Here is a 21,323-nt window from a genome sequence, read left to right on the forward strand (position 1 = left end):
CAGGCCACGCTCAGACTCGATCATCCTGCCCCCACAAGACGTGGGGTTTCCAGGACAAAGCACGCGACAGAGTTACATTTTAAAAGATGACGAGAACCAGCACAGCGGTGGCTGCTGAGGGCTACGGAAATGTGGGAGTGGGGCTGGGCTGCCAAGGGGAAGAAGGACAACCAGAGCGATGGCTACGCTCGTTACAGAAGTGGGGCGATGGCTTCGCAGGTGTATGCCTGTTAAACTCATCCAACCGTATACTCGTGTCATCGCGGACTACCGAATTCCAGGCAATTAAAAAAGAAATAAAAAGAATGAGGTGGGTCTAGGATTACTGATCCACATTAAGTGCAACAGCCAACTGTAGAACATGTTCATCAGGACCCTATTTGTGCTACAACGTACGTGTGCACACATACACCTGTGCACAGCACGTCGATGTACAAACACCCGTGAGTTCACGGGATCGCTAAGAGGATACGTACAGGGTGTTCCTTGTGGGAAAGAGAACCTCGTTTCCCAGTTTATGTCTTATTTATCGCCATTCTTGCTAACAGTTCGTAGTTGGGGGCGGGGAAGTGGCAATCCTCTCGTTACAAGACACGCCGGGCAAAAGCCTTACGTTTTGGTGTCCTTTGCTTCCTTATGCATAATCTCCAAGATCATCTTACACGCAGAGGAGCAGCCCTCGGGGGTTGAGTGGACACTGATGGCCTTCTCCGCAGCGCCTGCATTCTCCTTCCTGTGCACGTCGATCCTGAGGACCACAAGGTCAAAGACGGTTAGGCGTCCCTGGTGAAACCCGGGGTCGTCTTCGCACTCCTGGCCACCTTTCCTCAACCGAAGGTACAGAAGGGGCCCTTGGAACACGTCCAAGTGAAGAATGGGAGGGGCAGAGAAAGGGCCAGGGAAACCCGGCCAGCCTGCTGCTCCGGATTGTGTCTCAACCAGGAGGTGGGGAGGGACAACGGTGGCGTCTGGGGTGGGAACACGGGGTTGGCGGACGTCAGCCCACGGCTCTAAAGCTGCACTTCTCCCTTAAATTCTGGATCTCCCCCCCCCTCCACCGCCCCGCGTACAACTATAAAAGGAAGGCGCACTGTCCCAAATTAAAAGTAAATAATAAAGGATGCCTTCGCGTTAAGGACACGACGTGACCCATTCTTTTCCAGAGTATGCTGATCAGCCATAAAGATTAGAGAAGAGGGTCAACTATACGCGACTGGAAAAAAAATTTTTAAAAAGGGATTAGAGGAGCAGCTGTGGTGGATGGGTGATGGTGCAGGATCATGACCTGTTACTGAGGGCCGACTTTGGCCAGGCTGCCCAGCCCTCCGGCCACCAACAGGCAGTACTGAAACCACAGAACACCAAGGAGGGGCTGACTCACAAAGACTAGGTTTGCTTGATGAGACTTTCCTACAAGAAATTACAGAACCCCTCTAAGGTCTGTGCGGCCCAGCCGCTGCCACCAAATGGCCCGCCCCAGGCCTTTTCAACCCCCTCCTCCACCCCTACCGGCCCCTGCCTTCCTAGGAGGCCGTGACTGGAAGCAGCGACCCCCGAACGAACACAGAGAAAAGGGAACGCGTTCCAGGCGACATTTCCTAAGAGGTCAATACTGACGCTCCTCGGTGTGCTTCCCGGAGGCACCCGACCTCCATCTCCCAGCAGCCAAGACTCACTTGGACTGGGTCTGTTTCGTGATGTTTCGGATGGTGGCCCCCTCCTTGCCAATGATGGCACCCACATACTGGGTGGGCACCAGGAGCCGCAGGGGTATGTCCACTTGCTGCTGCTTGGCCGGGGCCCCCGCCGCCACAGGGGAGCCCTGGCGGGGCTGACCCCGAGAGCCAAAGCCTCCTCGGCGCCCGTTCTCAGGACCCTGTGCTATCTGCTCGTCGGGAATGTAGGAGACCTTTAAGGCGTGGTTCTCCAGCTGGTGGCCATTCAGCTTCATGATGGCTCTGGGGACAGAGGGAGAATCTACCGGTCACACCAATCCATGCCAGTCACAGCAAATGCCCTCCAGCGTGTAAAGCACGCTGGGTTCCAAACTGGAACCTGCTAAAAGCCAGGGAGATGACCACGTGCCCCCCCTCCCCCTTCCAACCTCCACCTCAGAGAACTTTCCAGGCGAAATGGCTGATGACATCGAAGGGAAACCTACGTAGGCGGTTCCCATCGGGCTTATGAATTTCAGCCACATAATAATTTCAATCATAAGACTCATGTGAGAATCGCAGGTCGTGATGGTGAATAAATGTTAACAGATAGAAACAGGATGGCCCAAGAGGCTTGTTTTTGCACCTGCTGAGTCTGGCACCTCCCATGTTTGAGGAAACCGTACGAAAAAAAAAAAAAGAGAGAGAGAGAGCCACAGTGCCCTGCTTACCACTTGGAAGCAGGAGTTTAAGTGTATCTGGAAATGTCTGCAAACCTGGGGTGTTCTTCACCCCTGTGCAGGAAGACGTGCTCCATCCAGTCCCACACTGGCTGATGCAGGTTAGAAATCTCAACAAGGCAACAACAGCCAGAGGAGAGTGTTGCCGTGACGTTCAAAGCCAGGCTAAGGACCATACACTGGCCACAAGGGGCAGTAGGGACTTCCAGAAAATTCTGAGCCGTCTGAGCCGATGAGCCAGCCAAAAGGAAAATGGGGGCAGGACGCCTGGCTGGCTCAGTCGCCACCAGAGTATGCTAACTCTTGATCTCGAGGTCATGAGTTCAAGCCCCTCGCTGGGAGGAGAGATTACTTTGAAAAATATTTAGGAGCGCCTGGCTGGCTCAGCTGGAAAAGCATGCGACTCTTGATCTCAGGGTCGTGAATGCAAGCCCCACGTTGGGTGTAGAGATTACGTAAAAATAAATACACTTTTATAAAAAATAAATAAAGAAGAAAAGACAGTGGTTATTTGAGCAAGTAGTGGCATTTTACGACGTTAACACTAGGTTGGAGGGCACCGAAAAGATAAAGGTGGCCTGCCGCAGGAAGAAGAAAACCACCAAAAGCAAAATGTGGCAGAAGGCCCGTAACGGGTCGGATATAAATGAGTACACGCACAAAATGTACAAACTCTGTCAGCACCCGTGGGTGAGAAGTGTAATTGCTCAGCCCAAGGGCTTAAGGAGCTAGAAATCGTGGGTGTGACGGGACAAAAAGGATCCTGCAAAAGGCATAAACTGGGCTCATGGCATCACCGCAATAAAATGTCTGCCCCCGCCACATCAGAAGATGAACAAATCCCTTTTGTGGAGCTCGCAGTTCCTCCCGACTACCACTAGATGGAGCCATCAACACAGCAAAGGCCCTCTGCAGTTCCTGGGTATACCTTTCCTGGGAGGTCTTTGGGTTCATTCCCTTCCATGTGTTTGCTATCGATCCCTGAATTTCTGTACCTCTGAGATCCCTGAACCAACAGACAAGAGTCTGGGATTGGCTATCACCATAACGGAACCGAAGGAGTAACTCCCGCCTGCCAGGACCCCAACCCTGTGGAAGCAGGGGTACCTGGCTCCCAATACCCCACAAAAGACCCTCCCTGCCCCACTTTCCGGCCCACTCACTGCCTGGTCTGTTCCCGGTTGGAATAGGTGACATTCACCACTGCCGTCTCACTCTCGGTGTTCACTGGGGGAGCAAAACAGAGGCCAAGGTTAGAGCCGTGAGATCTGGAGATGCCACCGATGAACCCCAAGTGTTAAAAGCTCATCTTTCCAGGTTATGAGAAGTTACATGTGTCATGAGAAGGAAAGAGCTGAATGACAAGGCAAAATACTTCCCCTAATTTAGGCCCCTCTCACCAGAACTGGAAAACTGAAATTAACCTTTTTTTGCATTTTCCTTTCTGTGTCTTCCTTTGATTGTCCCTACCCAGCCCCTCAGAATCTGGGCAATAAAAGGGCGTGATCAACACATCAGCAGTTAGGCGGCAGGAAAACACAGACACACAGACACACACACACACACACACACACACACGCGCGCACACACACACATGCGCGCACACACACGCACACACACACGCACACACACACACACCTGGCTTGGGATACAAATTTATTCGCGGGAAGTTAAACTAGTTAAAACTCCACACACACAGAGACTGGCAAGCCAATGTCCTGACGGGGCATTCCAAAGATCTTGACAGGGGAAACGCACATGCAATCTATCATGACTTCATGGCACATGCCATTAATCCCATCAACGTCCTAGGCTCTCATCATGAAACCCCTTGGTCTTCATTTGATCACCATATACTCTTTCCTATGGGAGACTGGGCTGGACGTTAGAATTCCAGGCGATCCGGGGACATACTTCTCATTTTAAATTAATAAAATTAACCTGTCTCGTGCACCACTGTCTTTTGATTTGGGGTCTCCTGGGCCCGCTCAGCCCTGGGGTGGAGGACACTTGACAAAAACCACACCTCTCTCCCAACCATGCTGAGGATGAGTCAGTGGGCCACAAATCCTTAGGGCAGACCACTCTTTAACCCCTCTGGCCTTCCTCCACAGAGCTCTCCCACCACAGTGGTGAGGGAGATTCTCCAAGAATCATCTTTCCAGTTAAACTGACACACAGTCATGAACGAAACCAACGAAAGTTCTGCCTTCCCAGAGCTTACGTTCCAGCTGGAACAGACATCAGTAAGCACAATAAGCAAATTCTACGGGAGCATCACAGATTGATCAAGGCCATGGAGAAATGTAAATCAGGGTAAAGGAAGCGGTAGTGAGGGGTAACGATCTTAAATGCGGTGGACAGAAAGGAAAATTGACACTCGAAGACTCTGCTGTCCAGCAAAACCAAACATTCCCACTCTCTTCTCTCCTCCAGGTAGCAGGCGTCCCCTCCTGATACAGTTCCTCGGGTCATCGCTCCCTGGTGAGCCCCACACAGATTTAAACTCATGTGGGCTCCTGCCGGGCTGCCCGGTGAGGCTCACGATGTGCTCCCAAGCCAGGGCTCCGTCTTGCTGTTTGTCCAGGAATAACTCCGTCATTAGTCTAACGCATGAGCAGTACCGGACAATGGTTATCAGTGTGCCCGGTCGTGTCCTGGCAAATATTTATGATAAAAGGGCAAGCTACAGGATCAGAGCAGGAGATCCTGTTTGATGGGCCTTGACCTTGGTACAGGCACATATTTCCATCTAGAGTGATTTCTAGCTTGCACCTTTCCACAGAGACTTGAGAGGAAATTTTAAATCTTCACGAGCTGATGATGCACATATCTTGAAGAACTACAAACTCAAATAGTATAAGCTTTTCTATTGGCCAAGCTCTACCATTATATGTCCAACCAAAATCACTCCACATTTTAGCTCATTTCGTCTGAAACTTATTTATAATCTTAAACAATGGAGAATCCTCAGAAATCGTAGCCAAATGTGCTCTGACCTAGACTGCTTTCTTATTATTTCTGCTGTGGGCCCACTCTTGAAAGACTATGCCTCCCCATCACTATGTGCCAAGTAATAAATCCTCGGCTTTTTTGTTGTTTTTTTTTTAATTATTATTATTGACCCAAGACATGCACCTGACAATCAGAGCTTCTAAAAAGAGACCACCAGTTGACGGACGAGTCCAGCCGAACACAAAGAATCACGAAGCTTTTAAAGTAAAAGGGCTGCAGACATACTCAGGCCGAGCACGCAATTTCCATTCTTAAACTACGGCTTTTAAAACAGCGGGACCTCATTTTACTGTGCTTGATCCCTATGGGGCCTAGGGACACCATGCTGGAAATGAGCCACCTTGCTCACTCACAGGAGAAACCCGTCCCAGAGATAAATGGCCCAGTCCAAGCTAGGAGAACATGCCCACAGCCCCTGTGTGGTCTATCTCCCTCCATGCCATATTCTGCCTATCTTCTTTCGGTACACCAGGCAGATGTGGTCACGGAAAAGGAAGCAAAGAAGATCCCCCCCAACTCCCACCCTCCTTCCCCGCCACCCACCCCCTCTGCACTCTTACCTTGCTCGCAATTCTCCACTGTACCATATTGGGCCAGCAGGCTATCCAGCACCTAGGAGCACAGAAAAGGGAGGAAGGCTACTCTGGGCATCCCAGGAACTGAGACAAAGCCAGCCCTGAACACCCCTCACCCCAAAGCACAGTGGCACAGGCCGAGCCTTAGATGGGGACTGAATACTACCCGTTCGGCTTACCCTTTCTGGGGTATCGACACTAGCAGTGACCTTTCGGGGTATCTTTACAGAAATGTGCTTGAGCACAAAAAAGCATTTAAGGGCCGTTCTGGAAGTGGACTTGGGCCGCCAGGGTCCCTGAGTCAATTTCTGCCATCATTAAGTTTGGGGCCCGAGGAACATCCTACCCACCTCCATAATGCCTCTCACCACAGGGCCAAGCCCAAAGGGCTAACACTGGTAGTCCTAGGCTGAGGATGAGATCCAAGCAACCTTCCTCAGCACTAGCAGCCCTGGCCTACCCCCAGGCTGCCAGGGAACCTCCCCAGTCGTCTCTACCAACTCAGACTGACCAGGACTTCCCTTCCAGTCTCCGCTAGCCCACCCACTGAGTCTCCCCCAATCACTTACTTCCCAACGAAGCTGGGGTGGGATATTTCGAATCTGGATTTTCCGACTCCTGAAATTAGAAGGAACAGGATTAGCGACGGCTCCGGATGCTTCAGGAGCCTCTGACCTCGCAGTGTTTAATCCCTGCCTCAGTCTTTAGCTCCCTCCCTTCTGTTCAACACCAAAGTCTGAGAATCCAAGAATGATAACCTTTGGGGATACAGAATTGGTGCAGGGGTGCCTCACTCCAGAGAGTAAATTATCAGTGTTACCACAGATGGGAAACCTGAAACCAGATGCCCTAAGCACCAGGGCCGCGGAATTCCCTAAAACTCACATCTGCTGTGTCTATCCCTCTACTGAGGTGTTACTGATTCTTTTCTCCAGTAAGCGTCTATTACCTCCCACTCCGTCTCAGGCACTTGGAAGGCAAAGCTGCTACAGAAAACATCAGTCACTGATCTGCTACCTATTTAATTGCTGCCTACTTTGCGCTGGACTTTGCTCGAGATGCTGGGGAGCCGGCGATAAACAAAACAAAGTCCCTGGCCTCAAGGTGCTCACCATTTATTAGGGGAGACATACGTGCAGCCAAATTACAGCAGGATAATAGTGCGGTCGTCAAGTGGTTTTTATACAGGTATGGATTTAAATCTGTATTCCACTTTTAACAGCACTGTTCTTAAAATTTGACCTCCTTGAGGCTCACTTTCCTTTCTTTGTATAAGGGGAATAATCCCTATTCACAGGGTTTAAGGTGCTGTTAGGTAATATTAGAGCTTAGCAAAGAGCTTCAAGTACTCAGAAGTGTTGTAACAGAGGCATCTTGGAATGCTCCGGCCAGAACGGTTAACACACAACACATCATCACGACCACTCCTCCTCCCAAATGACTACACCCTCTCCTTCCCAGCTTTCAAATACCTCTTAAAAATGTAGTATCCCCACCACCCCTGCCCCCCCCCCCCCCCCCGCCCCCGGCACCTGCAGGAAGGCTTTTAGGTTCAAAGTTGACTCCCAGGGCAATTAACTGCTCACCACCCAAATCAATGCCCTAATCCCTGGGCTTACAACATTTCAATTGACTTGATCTTCATCGGTCAACTGTCATTTGGTCTTTGCATATATCCTGGATCACAAACTTAGTTCAGGGACAAGGTCCAAGGAAATTCTAACGGCATGAGGGAAAACTGGCCTGGGAAGCAAGAAAATCCAGTTCTAGCCCTTAAATTACCCTGACTGGGTCTTCAACTGACTAAGCCAAGTAAGTTTCAGGCCTCAGTGTTCCTAACAAGGCCCATGTCCGCTCTTGCCAGGCTGGGGGGGCGGGCAGGAGTGTAAACACATGGGAACAAGAGAAAGGATGCTAAGCTCTAACTGAAATGGTTCCCTCTTGGCTCTGTCCTGAGCCAGCTCACTCACGATTCCATCCCTGTGACCTCAAAGTGTCTTCAGCTGCAAAATGGAAACCAAAGGGTCTCTAAGATCCCTTCTAGCTATGCAGCTCTGAGCACATAAAGTCTTTGTTGATGAAATACACTAAGGAAACCTCTCCCGGGGACGAAATAACTTCAGGCCAAAGGAGGACAGGTGTTGAGAATCAATGTATGGCTTTCTCGGTTGATTGGTTCGTGAACCTGACCTAAAGTCAGACAACTATGCAGGACAAAAGAGTAACCGTAAGAAGTAAGTCCAGTTCTGTGGGTCCTCAGATCGCACACCGGACCGCCTTCTTTGATTTCATTCATAGGCAAAAGAGGGAGCCCCACGGTCTCTGCCCCCGCGAGGGATGTCCCATACAGCACTCATTTTGTGCCCAAATGGGCAGAGAAAACTCAAGAACCCTCACAGTGCAAGTCCAACTCTTGGAGGGTTGAGGTTACACCATTCAAAGACTGAGGACACTGATCTAGCCCGATGCCAATGACAGGAGTCACTCAAGCTGAGGGAGGAGGCCCTAACAAACTCTTCTGGATGGAAGAGGTGGGGGCTGCCTGCCTGGGAGTTCAAACCTGCAAGGGCTTAAAGCAACCCCTGTACAGGAGCTCAGTTTGAAGATGGCTCTTTCGAGAGGGTCCCTTAGTGTAATCTCAGGTCAAAAGTCAAAAGTACCCTCCCCCCTCCTCCTTCAAACTCCCAGTTTTAGGGGCTTTCTTTTCAGGGTAGGGAAGAGTTGGGGAGGGGATGAGGTGAGGAAATCAAATCTCGGTTTGGGATTTTAATCCATATCCTGAAAGCAATGGCAGTCTGGAATGTCTGGAATGTTCCAGGAGAAGGAGGGGGAGGAGGGCAGGGCCACACGACCAATGAAAGAAAAGACCTCCTGGCAGCCCCCTCCCACCCCCAACAGGCAGGGACTCACCCACCCCTCCAGGACACACACACCCAATCCTGGGAAACCATGCCAGGCTCCTTCAGGCCTCCAAACCTCCTTTCAGCAAAGCCCCCAACCCTGATAAAAGCACAACAGAAGCCACGAAGGCCCTTTGTCTTTTAAGCCCTTGGCCTGGTTTCTATTACTTACGGTGCTACCTAACTTCTTTCAGGCCCAGAGCACATGGGGCAATGTTGGGAACTATACCCAGTACCCCCTTCCCGGGACCCCTGCTTAACTCCCAAACTATGTAGGCCTGATGCAAGCTGGGCCGGGGCAGTGCGCTGAGGGCTTGGGAGTCCATGGAAGAAGCTAAGAGCATTTGATAGGGTACTTCTTTGCTCTGTACCTTGGTTTCTTCCTGTGGAAACTGATAAAAGCTTTTGTGAGGGCTTAAAAGAGACAAGGCATGTGAATTGGGGCACCTGACTCGGAGGGAGTGCTCAATCCCTATCCAGGTCCTCAGGAGCCTACAGGGGTCCAGACAAGGATGGGAGGAGACCGGCGGGTAGGGCCGACAATGAGCACTCAACGTGATGGTAACCGTTTTAAGTCTTCAGGTTGCCGTGCTGAGGAAATCGTGGGAAATACCATGGCCTATAGTCCCACTCCCCCGCCTCCCTTGACAACTAAAGGGTTCTAGTTCGGCCGAGGGACCCACTCACATTCTAGAGCATCAGCTCCCACTACGGTTGCGCGGTACCTTTACTCTACAGGCAGCAGGGCTCTAGAGTCTGAGCGGAGCCTGGAGGGCCTAAACCCCAACATGGCTTGTTCAGAAAAGGCCAGAGAATGCCTAGAGGTACAAGAACCACCACCCGTCCGTCCACGAAGGAGCTGAGAAACCTGTTGAGTGATAGCTCTTGGCAACGAAGGCAATGGTTTCCACCAACCTCATTACTTCCCTGGGTGCCAACACCCTGTGGCTTCTGACCTCTTTGCCTGCCCGGATCTGAAGGCATTGCTTGCCCTGACCATGCCCTGGGGCAGCTCCTAGTACAGAGCAACCACAGGGGATTGATTTCTCTAATGGGGGTGGGGGAGAGGGGAAGGCCACAGAGCCAAGCGACCATTTCTTTCTAGCCCTGGGAAGATTCCAGGAGAGAACGGAGGGAGAGAGCACCCATTCAACAGTAGGAGTAGGAGTTAAGCAGCAAACCAAGAATTTCAGGAAGTACAGGAGCTGGGTATCAGGAAAGGGATGTGGTTGGGACTTCTCCCTGGGAAGGAAGCTCTCGTCCTTTTCACCTTTTCAGAGAAGTATACACGGGGAAGGAAAACAGGTCAATTAGGGAAGGGCCTAACACTTGAGGAATACTTGAAAGATTCCAAGCTGAGATTCTGCACTTGCTAGAAGACTCCCATGACCCATGATCCTGGGGGTCCATGGCTCCCTTTTAGAGACCAGGGCCCCAAGAATGGGAGATTGATTGAGTATCTTGGCCAAGTCACACAGAGTCAGGCTTTGAACTCAAAACCTGTCTGATTCCCGGCTCGGTGCACTGTCCCCTGAGCTGCTGTCTTGAAGGAAGAAAAGGAACAAAAAGCCTTTGCCAAAATACAGTCAAAGTTAGGCCGCGGGACAAATTAAAAATATTCGGAATTCATACAACACGGTGAACAATGGGCCTGGCTGAAATGGGTACTGTTCTCCAATATATCAGAACATTCCGCCCGTAATTTCTTGAGCTTAGTAACTTTCCCTAGCTGCGTATTTCCGTAAGTGGGTGACGTGATTCTATGGCATAATTGAACACTGACTAGATACTTGATTACACTATTAAGAACTAATGATTCTTCAAGTTCTCATATCTAAAAAAAAGACCGTTACAGATAAAACAAGGTGTCCAGAATTTGCTCCAAAATAATCAGGGGATGAAGAAAACACTGATTAGATAGGAGTTGGTAATTTTTTGTTTGTTTATTTATTTACTTAGAGACAGGAAGAGAGAGAATCAGAAGCAGGCTCTCTGTTGCAAGCGCATGGCCTGATGCGGGGCTCAATCTCACGAACCAGGAGATCATGACCTGAGCTGAAATTGAAGAGGCGGACGCTTAACCAACTGAGCCCCCCAGGCGCCCCACGGGTTGGTAATTTTTTTTTTTTTAATGTTTTATTTATTTTTGAGACAGAGAGAGACAGAGCATGAGCAGGGGAGGGTCAGAGAGAGAGGGACACACAGAATCCGAAACAGGCTCCAGGCTCTGAGCTGTCAGCACAGAGCCCAACGTCGGGCTTGAACTCACGGAACTCTGAGATCACGACCTGAGCTGAAGTCGGACGCTTAACCGACTGAGCCACCCAGGCACCCCTTGGGTTGGTAATTTTTAAAGCAAGGTGATGGGTACACGGGAGATTTATTACGTTATCCTTTCTACTTTTTTGTATTTGTTTCCCATCATTAAAATTGTTTTTTAAATTACTCTAGCTCACCCGGCTTTGTTTTTTAATGTTTATTTATTTTTGAGACAGAGAGAGAGCACAAACGGGGCAGGAGTAGAGAGAGGGGGAGACACAGAATCTGAAGCAGGCTCCAGGCTCCAAGCTGTCAGCACAGAGCCCGACGCGGGACTCAAACTCATGAGCCGAGGAGATCATGACCTGAGCCAAAGTCGGATACTTAACCGACTGAGCCACCCAGGCGCCCCATAGCTCACCCAGTTTTAAAATCACAGCAGGTTCTAAATGAATGCATCTAACAAATGAGGTTTTCCAGTTGGAGTTGTATTAGCAAGAATGCGAGCCTTGGCGGTGAGACTGCGGAGGACAGAGGACGGAATGGGGGCTCCCTGCAGGGCAGAATGCACCCTAGGTATAAGGAAGAACTCCAAGTCTCCTGGAGAAAAGCTGAAAACTGCCCCAGGGAGTGTTGGATTCTTCTTTCCGCCCCCAGAGCCACAGGGGAAGGTGCCGTCTTCAGTCAAGCAGATGACCTCACCCCTCTCTAGGAGGGGTTCCTTTAAACCAGGGTGGGGTCAACCAGCGGAAGGTGGGGGGAGGGAAGCAGCAACAGGTTTTGGAAATCGTGTCGAGCTCTGGGCCCCTTATCAAAAGTCAAACCTGGACTTTCATCTCTGCAGAGAACCAGGATTAAACTGGGATTTCCAGATTAGATCCTGCACCTCTACGCCTCCCCCTGGCTGTGATTTTCTGACTAACAGGCTATGTGGCCTTGGGCAAGTCAAACCTTCAACTCTCTGGACCTCAGTTTCTCACATCTGGGAAACAAGGATTCGGATTAGCCTTTTACCGAGTCTTGTGTTCCCCAGACGGGGATCAAGTCGGTCCACCTGTAGGAAAAGGCTTTCTTAATCAGAGGAATTTTCTGGGCCCTGATGGTCTTAGGGTAAGTGGTTCTTAAGATGCCCCCCTGCCTTTTTTGAGACTTGGTTTCCATCAGGAATGTGAGAAAAGGGAAGAACGCTCTACACCAGAAAAACGCCAACAGTTTGCACACCATTTCAAGATTTCAGGAGCTAATGAGAACTTCGGAATCCATCCGTATGTCCCAAATTAAGACATCCTCCCACACATCTACGCATTTAACTCTTCCCAATGACGTCTGAGTCTTCATTCGAGCCTACAGGTATCTTCTCAAAAAGCTGGGAAGAAACTAACCCAAGGCAATTAGAAAATAAGCTTGGCTGGGGATGGGGCTCGAGTTATCACGTGCACGTTGGAAAAGAGCAAAGATGTTACACACCGGCAGACGCATCATGCTTGCTCAATCCTAATAAGTAGTCAAGAAACTCGCTACCGTGACTTGCCCCAAGGTTTCTGTAGTCCAGCTGCTGTAGTCATTTATTCCATAGATTTTCCTGGCACCTACTAAGCACTGGGCCCGTGCTGTCTACACCACAGTAGCCGCTAGTCACATGTGGCTTTTGAGCAACTGAACTGTGGCTACCGCAACCGGGATCATCATTCTCTTGTCTTCTGTGTTCATACAACTTTAACTTTTCCTCCGTAAAGTTTGGGAAGTCTAAATACAGATCAAACGTTTCCGATGAAAACTTACTAGCAACTGAATCAGGACAGGCTCTAAGCGTAAAAAAACATGCACCAGATTCTTTACCACTTTGTACCCCACCCCCCAAGATAAAGACCTCATTATTACATTGATGGCATGTTGCACGAATAATACTTTGAATTTTCCAGGGGCACCTGGGCGGTTCAGTCGGTTAAGCGTCCCAACGCTTTGATTTCAGCTCAGGTCATGATCTCATGGTTCGTAAGATCAAGGCCCGAGTCGGGCTCTGTGCTGGCAGTGCAGAGCCAGCTTGGGATTCCCTCTCTCAAAAAATAAATAAACGTTAACGATAATACTACTTCGAACTTTTCACTTAATATTAGGATTAATCCTTTTCATTATTTTCACTCTTTTCTGACATGGGTCTTAGAAAATTCCAAAAATCAAAAACAATCTAAGCGAAAAGGAAAGAAAGAGAAAGAAAGGAAAAAAAAGAAAATTTACTTACGTTTGTGGCTCTCACTGCATTTCTACTGCAGGAGGCTGAGAAGTGCTACAGTGCAGACCTAACATGATGGAAGACAGGCATGCCTTCTGCTCTCATGGAGAAGACAGTCCAGGAGGAGACCCCATTTTGTTGGGGATGGGAGGAGGGAACAGACAGGGTTAACTGGAGAGGAGAGGGCGGCTGTCCACTGGATCCCTTCAGAAGTGGGTGATGCTGTGGACTTCTCTTAACAAGAGAGTCCCCTGTGACTAGTGCTGGAGTAGAAGCACCCTCCCAAAGCTGGCTCTCCTCCCAGTTTCTGCCAGCTGGAAGTCACACATAAAAGATGTCCCAAAGTGCCAACCTCTGCCTTTTCCATAAGATCACCACTGACCCCATCCTTCCTCTCCACCCTGCCCCCGCACCCCTGTAGGGTGGAGAGGTGAAGAAAATAATGGTCCAGGAAAGCCTCTGAAGGAGGCGGACCTGGCACGCTCCAGGCATGGCAGTAGCTGAGAAAGGGGGCGGGGTTGGGGGGGAGGAGGAGCTGGCACCGTGCCCAGGGCTCCATGCCAGGCTGATCCAGAGGCAGGGCAGCCAGACAGGCAGGCTGTCGGGTGGGCTGATGGGCAGGGTAGGGGCTGGAAAGGAAAATATTAACCTACTGAAAGGTACAAGACCGGGCAGCGCAGATGCACCACCCAGGTGAATGCCAGGGTGTAGGAGGGGGTACGGGAAGGCAGGGACACCACTGGGTGTATCTGTGGTCCTGTGAACATGGTCTTTTTTTTTTTCTCTTTTAATGTTTGTTTATTTATTTATTTAGAGAGAGAGACAGCGAGCAGGGCAGGGGCAGAGCAAGAGAGGGAGACAGAATCCCAAGCAAGCTCTGCATGGTCAGCGCGGAGCCTGATGCGGGGCTCGAACTCACAAACCCGGCGATCGTGACCTGAGCCGAAACCCAGAGACGGACGCCTAACCGACTGAGCCACCCAGGCGCCCCAGTGTGAAATGTTGTTTTAAATGGATGTAGCACACATGTACTGTCCCACATGTGCTGATTCCTGTGCTAATAATGCCGGAAACAAGCAGAAGGGAAAAGCAAATCTCCAGAAGAGACTCTGAAATGAACCACACAGCCTTCTCCTTCGTAAGGCTCTGTACAGTGTTTAACGTGCTCCTGGCCTACCTGGAGGCCAGAGAAGAAGGGTGGGGTGAGGGATCGCTAGGCTTCTTATGGCACCAAGGACACACACATGCATGCATGCATGCATGTGCACGCACACACACACACACACACACACACACACACAGCCCGTAAGCCAGCACTGGGAAGTTCCCGTTAAAGGAGATCAGATTCATAGACTGAGCAGGAGAGGAGTAAGCCCCTCGAGGCTGAGAGGGTCCTCAACCAGTCACCTTCATTTGACAGTTGGAGAAACGGGGGCTCAGAAAAAAGGAAAAGCGCCTTGGCAGCTCTAAGGTAGAACTAGAACTCAGCTCTCCTTCCAGGCTGGCGTATGCTCATCTCACCAAACCTTGCTGCTTTCTCTCTGACAAGAAGTGTTAACACAGCAGAAGCCTGTATAGCCCCCATGTCAGCAGCAGGAAAAATGCCCATATTCTGTATGGCTAAGTGCGTGCCAACTGGCTTTTACTGCATGCGGCTCTAATTTGGGCACAGGGTTTAACTCACAGAAAAGCTAACTATACTATAATACGGCTGGATGACTGTCAGAGAAACGTTAGCAGCGTAAGAGGGTAGTCACCAAAAAACCTTGCGAATTTTCGTGTACTTCTAGGGACAGGCGAGGAAGCAAAGGTGAGACACGGAGCAGGGGACGCGTTCGCTGTGTTAGCAAGCAAACCTCAAAGACGAATACTTTGCTCAATTCACTCATCTTGGAAATACATGGTTTGACAAGACAGCCCACGTTTTTTTCTTGCCCATCTGGGCAGCACCAGAGGAAGCCAAAACAGAAGCTCTGAGACAGTGGAGCTCTTTCCAGACAAATTTCAAGTCCGCCCGGGGCCAACTGCCTCTCCCTCCCTCCACCTTGCTCTCTGCCTAGAACTGTCGTCTTTCACCTGAGTGGTTCCTAGAGCAGAGGGGGGGGGGGGGGCCCGCGTGAGCTCTAGCTACGCTAGTTAGTGTGAGGAAGGGGAATCTGGGGATGGGGAGGTGGGCAGAAGCAGCCTTCGGAATAAATCTACTGTGCAGGGACAAATGATAACGAGGTGACCCCCGGTGAGCAGCGCAGCCTTCCTAGTGGAGGTAGCGATGGTGTGGGATGACAAATGAACTGTCGCGGGGGCGCCTGGGTGGCTCAGTCGGTGGAGCGACCGACTTCGGCTCAGGTCACGGTCTCATGGTTTGTGGGTTCGAGCCCCGCGTCGGGCTCTGTGCTGACAGCTCAGAGCCTGGAACCTGCTTCGGATTCTGTGTCTCCCTCTCTTTCTCTCTCTCTCTCTCTCTCTCTCTCTGCCCCTCCCCAACTCGCGCTTTGTCTCTCGATCTCTCAAAAATGAATAGATGTTAAAAAAAAATTTTTTTTTTAAGAAAAGAAACGAACTGTTGCGGACATTGTTCACCACCTTCTTCAGGCTAGCAGTGAGACCTTTCCAGCATCTTCCAGCATATTACCAGTGGGGTAGGCTAATATACTCTTGGAGGGCTAGAAAGACTATTTCCTGCCCCGACCGCACGAGGGGTGCAGGTTGAACTCTCACCCTCCGGTGGGGAATCTCAGCATTTCTCCAGAAAGCTTAAGAGCCAGAAGATCTGGCACTCTGGGACCCAGAGACCTGGCTGAGGACGGAGCTGGGGCTCGGTGGAAAGCATCATGGGGCATGCCTTGGGAATGGAGAGAGGCTGAGCCTCTCCTCAGCAGGGAATGGCAAACCTGGAGAGCCCAGTTCAAGACAAGATTTTGCGGGGGGGGGGGGGGGGGGGGGGGGGGCTCTCAGAAGCAAGGAAGAGGAAACTAGACCAGCCTCAAGAGAAATCACTCTGCAGCAACTCCATTCCACCCGGAAGGGAAGAAAAGACCCTATGGGACTTAGCATTAATTCTTGGAATCGCGAGTGCTCCCTATGAAAGGATGTAAATGCCTCCCAGTACACATTTTTAAAAATGAACATTGATCATCCTGTTAGTGGCAAGGGGCGCTGGCTGTCCCTCCTGCAGGAGGGTAACCACCTCAAGGGATTCACTCCTGTCTCCCCTCCGGCTGCCGGCCAAGACCTGCTGTTGGTAGTCGCAAACTTCAGGAAGCTGGTGTTTGTTTCTTCCTCTGGGGTGAGCAGTTCATCGGAACAACTCTCCTCGGACCCGGACACCCATCCTGCCTCTCTACCCTTCCCCAGCCCAGGGCAGAAGGACCGCGGCCGGGGTGGGGTGGGGTTGCACCGGCGCGTCCCAAGATGGTGCAGCAGGCAAGGTCGCAGGCCTGCCAGGAGCCCCAGGGTGGCGAGCGGGGCCTTCCGGCGAGGAGGGCCGAGGAGGGCCGCGGAAAGCGGGGGCAGGCAGGGCAAAGGAGGAGAAAGAGGTGCCTGGGAAGGGCGGCAGCAGCTGAGGGTGGGGGAGGGCTGGCAGCAGCTGGGGGGGAGGAGGGGAGCCCTCATGAACGGGCAATTGAGAAGGCCTGAGCAGCTGAGCGGCCGCGCTGGCGTCGCCGGGCCTGCGCCCCACGCGGGCGGCCCCTTCCCCCAGCCCCTCACCTCGCCCAGGGAAAGCTGAGCGCGCGGCCTCCCACCCCAGCCGCTGGGTGGGCCCTGTCGGCAGAGCTCAAGGAGGGGGCAGGCGATGCCCCCGGTCCCCCCCTTCCCAACCCTCCCCCTCCGCCCCCGTCGCAGGCTCGGCGGTCTAGAATGTTCTGCCGCCAGAACCCCCTCGGTACCCCGACTCGCTGGGAGCGGGTCCCGCCCGGCCCAGGGTAGGGGGTGGGGTGGGGGCCTCGCCTCCCCGGCGGGGCCCAGAGGGGGAGGGGACAAGCGCCCCCGGGCTGCCGGGTGGGGGTGGGGACGGGACTTTGCCCTTTGTCTCTCTCTCCAGAGCCACCGGCCGAAACCCGACCCCATGAGCGAGCCAGGCAGCCAGCGAGGGGCAGGCTCCCCCTCCGGGGTCCTTTAGTAAATCCAGACCCGACCTCCCTGTGGTCAGGGCTGTGACTGAGGTGGTCCTGTGGGGGAGGGGGCTTCCCGCCTGCAAACAGGCCTGCAAGCATTTAAGTGGGAACCGGTTGGGGGTAGGGGGCCGGGAGAGGGCTGGAAGTGGGGCCGCAGAAGCTGGAGGGGAGAAAATGGCCCGGGAGGCGGCATTCCTTAGAGACCTCGGCCGGGCTGCGGGAGGAGGCAGGACCAGGCCAGGGAGGCCTCCCACCGAGAAGGCAGGAACTGAGGCCCGGGAGTGGGCTGGGCTGGGCTGGGCTGGGCTGGGGGCACGGAACGAAGGGGCCTTCCGGGCCTGGAGAATAAAAGACCCTCTTCCCGGGGCGTCCCAGGAGCCTCCTCTGAAAAGTTACAATCGAAGAGTCATACCCCCCATGCAGCGTAGGGCATTCGTCTGGGGGTGAGAAGGACCTTCTTTGTCTGCCCTCTTGGGGTGTCATCAATTCATGATGATCTTATTAATAACTCACATTTGCACGGTACTTGAGAGTTTACAAAGTCCTTTACACTCGCATCTCCTAGGAACCCAGAACAGCGACAAGAGGTTGACTTGAGCCTCTGAACCACCACAGAAGACTGTTTTATTTCCATTCTGCAGCTCAAAAACACGGGCCCAGAGAGGTTAGGTGACTAACTCCAGGTGACGCTAGCCAGCGAGGGTCGCTGTACGTGAAGCCTAACTCCTGCTTGTCAGCCAAGGGCAGGTACCTGGGCTCTTGCCTCAAAACATAGGTAAGCTATGAATTATGGTTCTGTAGGTTCGTCGCAAAGGTCAACTCTTTGTCCCTTCCTGCTAGGAGGAGGGGGGTGGGTGAGAGGGGAAGCGTCTCAATCCCTGCCCTTCCCCCCAGCCTCCCATTTTCTCCCAGTTGAACCCAAACAAAGGTGGGGGAGAGATAGGCCACCGGCTCCTGGGCTGGTGCCTACCAGCACGCCACACGATGGAGGCCCTTGTAACTCAAAATTGTAACTCAAAATACCGACAGTTTATTTCATGGGGTTTCACGGAGGCATTAACGTTGGGCATGTTTTCATTTGCTAACCTTATGCTCTTCCCCCCCAAAAAAGCTCAAAGTAAGATTCAATTTCTTTTAATATTTATTTATTTATTTATTTAATTTATTTATTTATTGGGGGGAGGAGCAGAAAAAGGAGGAGGGGCAGAAAGAGAGGGAGAGAGAGAATCCCAAGCAGGCTCGCACGCTGTCTGGGCTCTATACAGCACAGAGCCTGACACAGGGCTTGATCCCACAACCCCAGGATCATGACCTGAGCCTAAATCAAGGGTCGGACACCACCGACCAAGCCACCCAGGCGCCCCAAGATTCAATTTCTTTGAAGCGCTAGGGTGCCTGGGTGGCTCAGTCGGTTCAGCATCCAACCTCGGCTCAGGTCATGATCTCACGGATCCGTGGGCTTGGGCCTGAGTCGGGCTCTGTGCTGACAGCCCAGAGCCTGGAGCCTGGAGCCTGCTTCAGATTGTGTCTCCCTCTCTTTCTGCCTCTCCCCCACCCAGGCTCGCTCTCTCTCTCTCTCTCTCTCTCTCTCAAAAAGAAACATTAAAAAAAAAATCTATTAATAAATAAATTCCTTTGAACTGTTAAAAGATCACCTGTTCCCACCTTCTTAGAAAGCTCAGCCTTAGAGCTAAAAAGGCTTGGGTGTGAATCCCAGTGCTACTCCCCATTCAAGGTACTGACGAGGTATTGACCGGCTAAGTTACTTGAACCACTCAGAGCTTCAGCTTCCTTCTGGAGAATGAAGATACCTGCACAGGGTTCTTACGAGAATTCAGCAAAGTGACGTCGGTTAAATGTGAACAGATACTCCATAGAACAGATACTCCATAAATGCTCCCTGTAATTGTCGAAGGAATTCGTCTTTTGACCCGAGTCACCTCGAACAGAACTCTGGAGCAAAGAAGATGCTCAGCGAAGGAAAGCAACAGGGATATGTGCCCTACCCTGCCTGAGGCCTCCTCACTACAATGCTACCTACCCCTCTCTCCCAGATGAACTGTCTTCCCATCAACATCTATCTCCCTGTCAATCCATAATGCTCTCCTTAATCCGCTATTTTGTCTGCCTATCCTCCAAAACACAGCTTAGCTCACTCAAAGCCTCCCTCCTCTATTTTAGTCCCTGAGGTTGTGTGCCTCCCATTTTAATACGTAGTCTCTTGGCCTCTGCTGTCCCACAGCTTTTCCTGGATCTGAAGTGAAAATGCCGGAGGGCAGAGACTTCATCTTGTACCTCTTTTGTGCAGCACCCTCTCGACCCTTGTTTTTCTCCCCCACCCTGAAAAAGACCCAATAGTGCTAAATAAAAACCCAATAATTAGTATTTAATGCAGCGCGGGGGGGGGGGGGGGGAGCAGGGCAAAGACTCCCATTTTCTTTTTTTTTTCTTTTTTTTATTCATTTTTGAGACAGAGAGAGACAGAGCATGAATGGGGGAGGGGCAGAGAGAGAGGGAGACACAGAATCGGAAGCAGGCTCCAGGCTCTGAGCCATCAGCCCAGAGCCCGACGCGGGGCTCGAACTCACGGACTGTGAGATCGTGACCTGAGCCGAAGTCGGACGCTTAACCGACTGAGCCACCCAGGCACCCCAAGACTCCCATTTTATATAGGATGAAGAGGTGACCACCATGTAGGAAAATGCAAAACTGGCAACAGTTGAAATCCCCCAGAGAGGGGCGGGGAGGTGGTTTCTGTTCACTGGGTACAGTTTCAGTCCTGCAAGATGAAAAGAGTTGTGGAGACGATGGCTGCACAACACCGCGAATGTTCTTAATGGCACTGAACTGCACACTTAAAAATGGTTACGTTGCTCGAGTGCCTTGGTGGCTCAGTTGGTTAAGCATCTGACTTCAGCTCAAGTCACCATCTCGTTGTTCATGGGTTCGAGTCCCACAGTGGGCTCTGTGCCGACAGCTCACAGCCTGGAGCCTGCTTCAGAATCTGTGTCTCCCTCTTTCTCTGCCCCTTCCCTGCTCATGCTCTCTCAAAACGAAATAAACGTTAAAAAAATTTTTTTTTAAATAACGCTTACGATGCTAAATTTCATGTTACGTATGCTTCACCACATAAAATTATTCTTTAAAAATATTTAATTGACTTAAATTATTTTTTTTTAATTTTTTTTAACGTTTATTTATTCTTGAGACAGAGAGAGACAGAGCATGAACAGGGGAGGGGCAGAGAGAGAGGGACACACAGAATCTGAAACAGGCTGCAGGTTCTGAGCGGTCAGCCCGGAGCCCCGACGCGGGGCTCGAACTCACGGACCGTGAGATCATGACCTGAGCCGAAGTCGGACACTTAACCGACCAAGCCACCCAGGCGCCCCTGACTTAAATTATTTTAAAATAATTATTTAAGAGGCGCCTGGCTGGCTCAGTCAGTGGACCATGGGACTCTTGATCTTCAGGTCATGAGTTCAAGCCCCACTGTGGGCCTAGAGCCCACTTAGAATTAAGTAAATAAAAGGTTAAAAATAAAAAGCCAAATTAAAATATCTAAAATTCTTTTTTAACGTAAAAAACTGAAATTTTAAATTACAAATATTTCAGAGGTACCAAATTTCACCGCAAAATGCAAGCAAGCTATCCCACCAGCCGCACCATCTTGTTAAAGATTTTCTTATGCTGCATTTGGTTGTAACCACGTATCTTTAAAGTCTCTCCATCCCCCTGCAGAAAATGGCTAATGCCAGAATGCCAGAGCATCCCCCCACACACACACACGCCCAGGCTAAAGTTGCTGACCATGGGATGTTCTGAAGAGAC

At 51.3% G+C, this 21,323-nt stretch overlaps 1 protein-coding gene across 2 annotated transcripts in view; it reads right to left on the reverse strand.

Annotated features, from left to right (window-relative positions):
• IGF2BP1 (insulin like growth factor 2 mRNA binding protein 1) overlaps positions 1-21,323 on the reverse strand; it is a 45,558-nt gene that overhangs the window by 13,018 nt on the left and 11,217 nt on the right. For both annotated transcript variants that reach the window (XM_078437267.2, XM_078437266.2), the window contains exons 3-7: positions 6,555-6,603; positions 5,971-6,022; positions 3,559-3,622; positions 1,677-1,958; positions 614-748 (exon numbers count right to left, since the gene is read on the reverse strand). In XM_078437267.2, the coding sequence (XP_078293393.1) occupies positions 614-748; positions 1,677-1,958; positions 3,559-3,622; positions 5,971-6,022; positions 6,555-6,603 (582 nt within the window). The remainder of the gene's footprint in view (positions 1-613; positions 749-1,676; positions 1,959-3,558; positions 3,623-5,970; positions 6,023-6,554; positions 6,604-21,323) is intronic.

This window comes from Panthera onca, chromosome E1 (assembly GCF_046562875.1).
Source record: "Panthera onca isolate mPanOnc1 chromosome E1, mPanOnc1 haplotype 2, whole genome shotgun sequence".
In the NCBI taxonomy this organism is placed as follows: Eukaryota; Metazoa; Chordata; class Mammalia; order Carnivora; family Felidae; genus Panthera; species Panthera onca.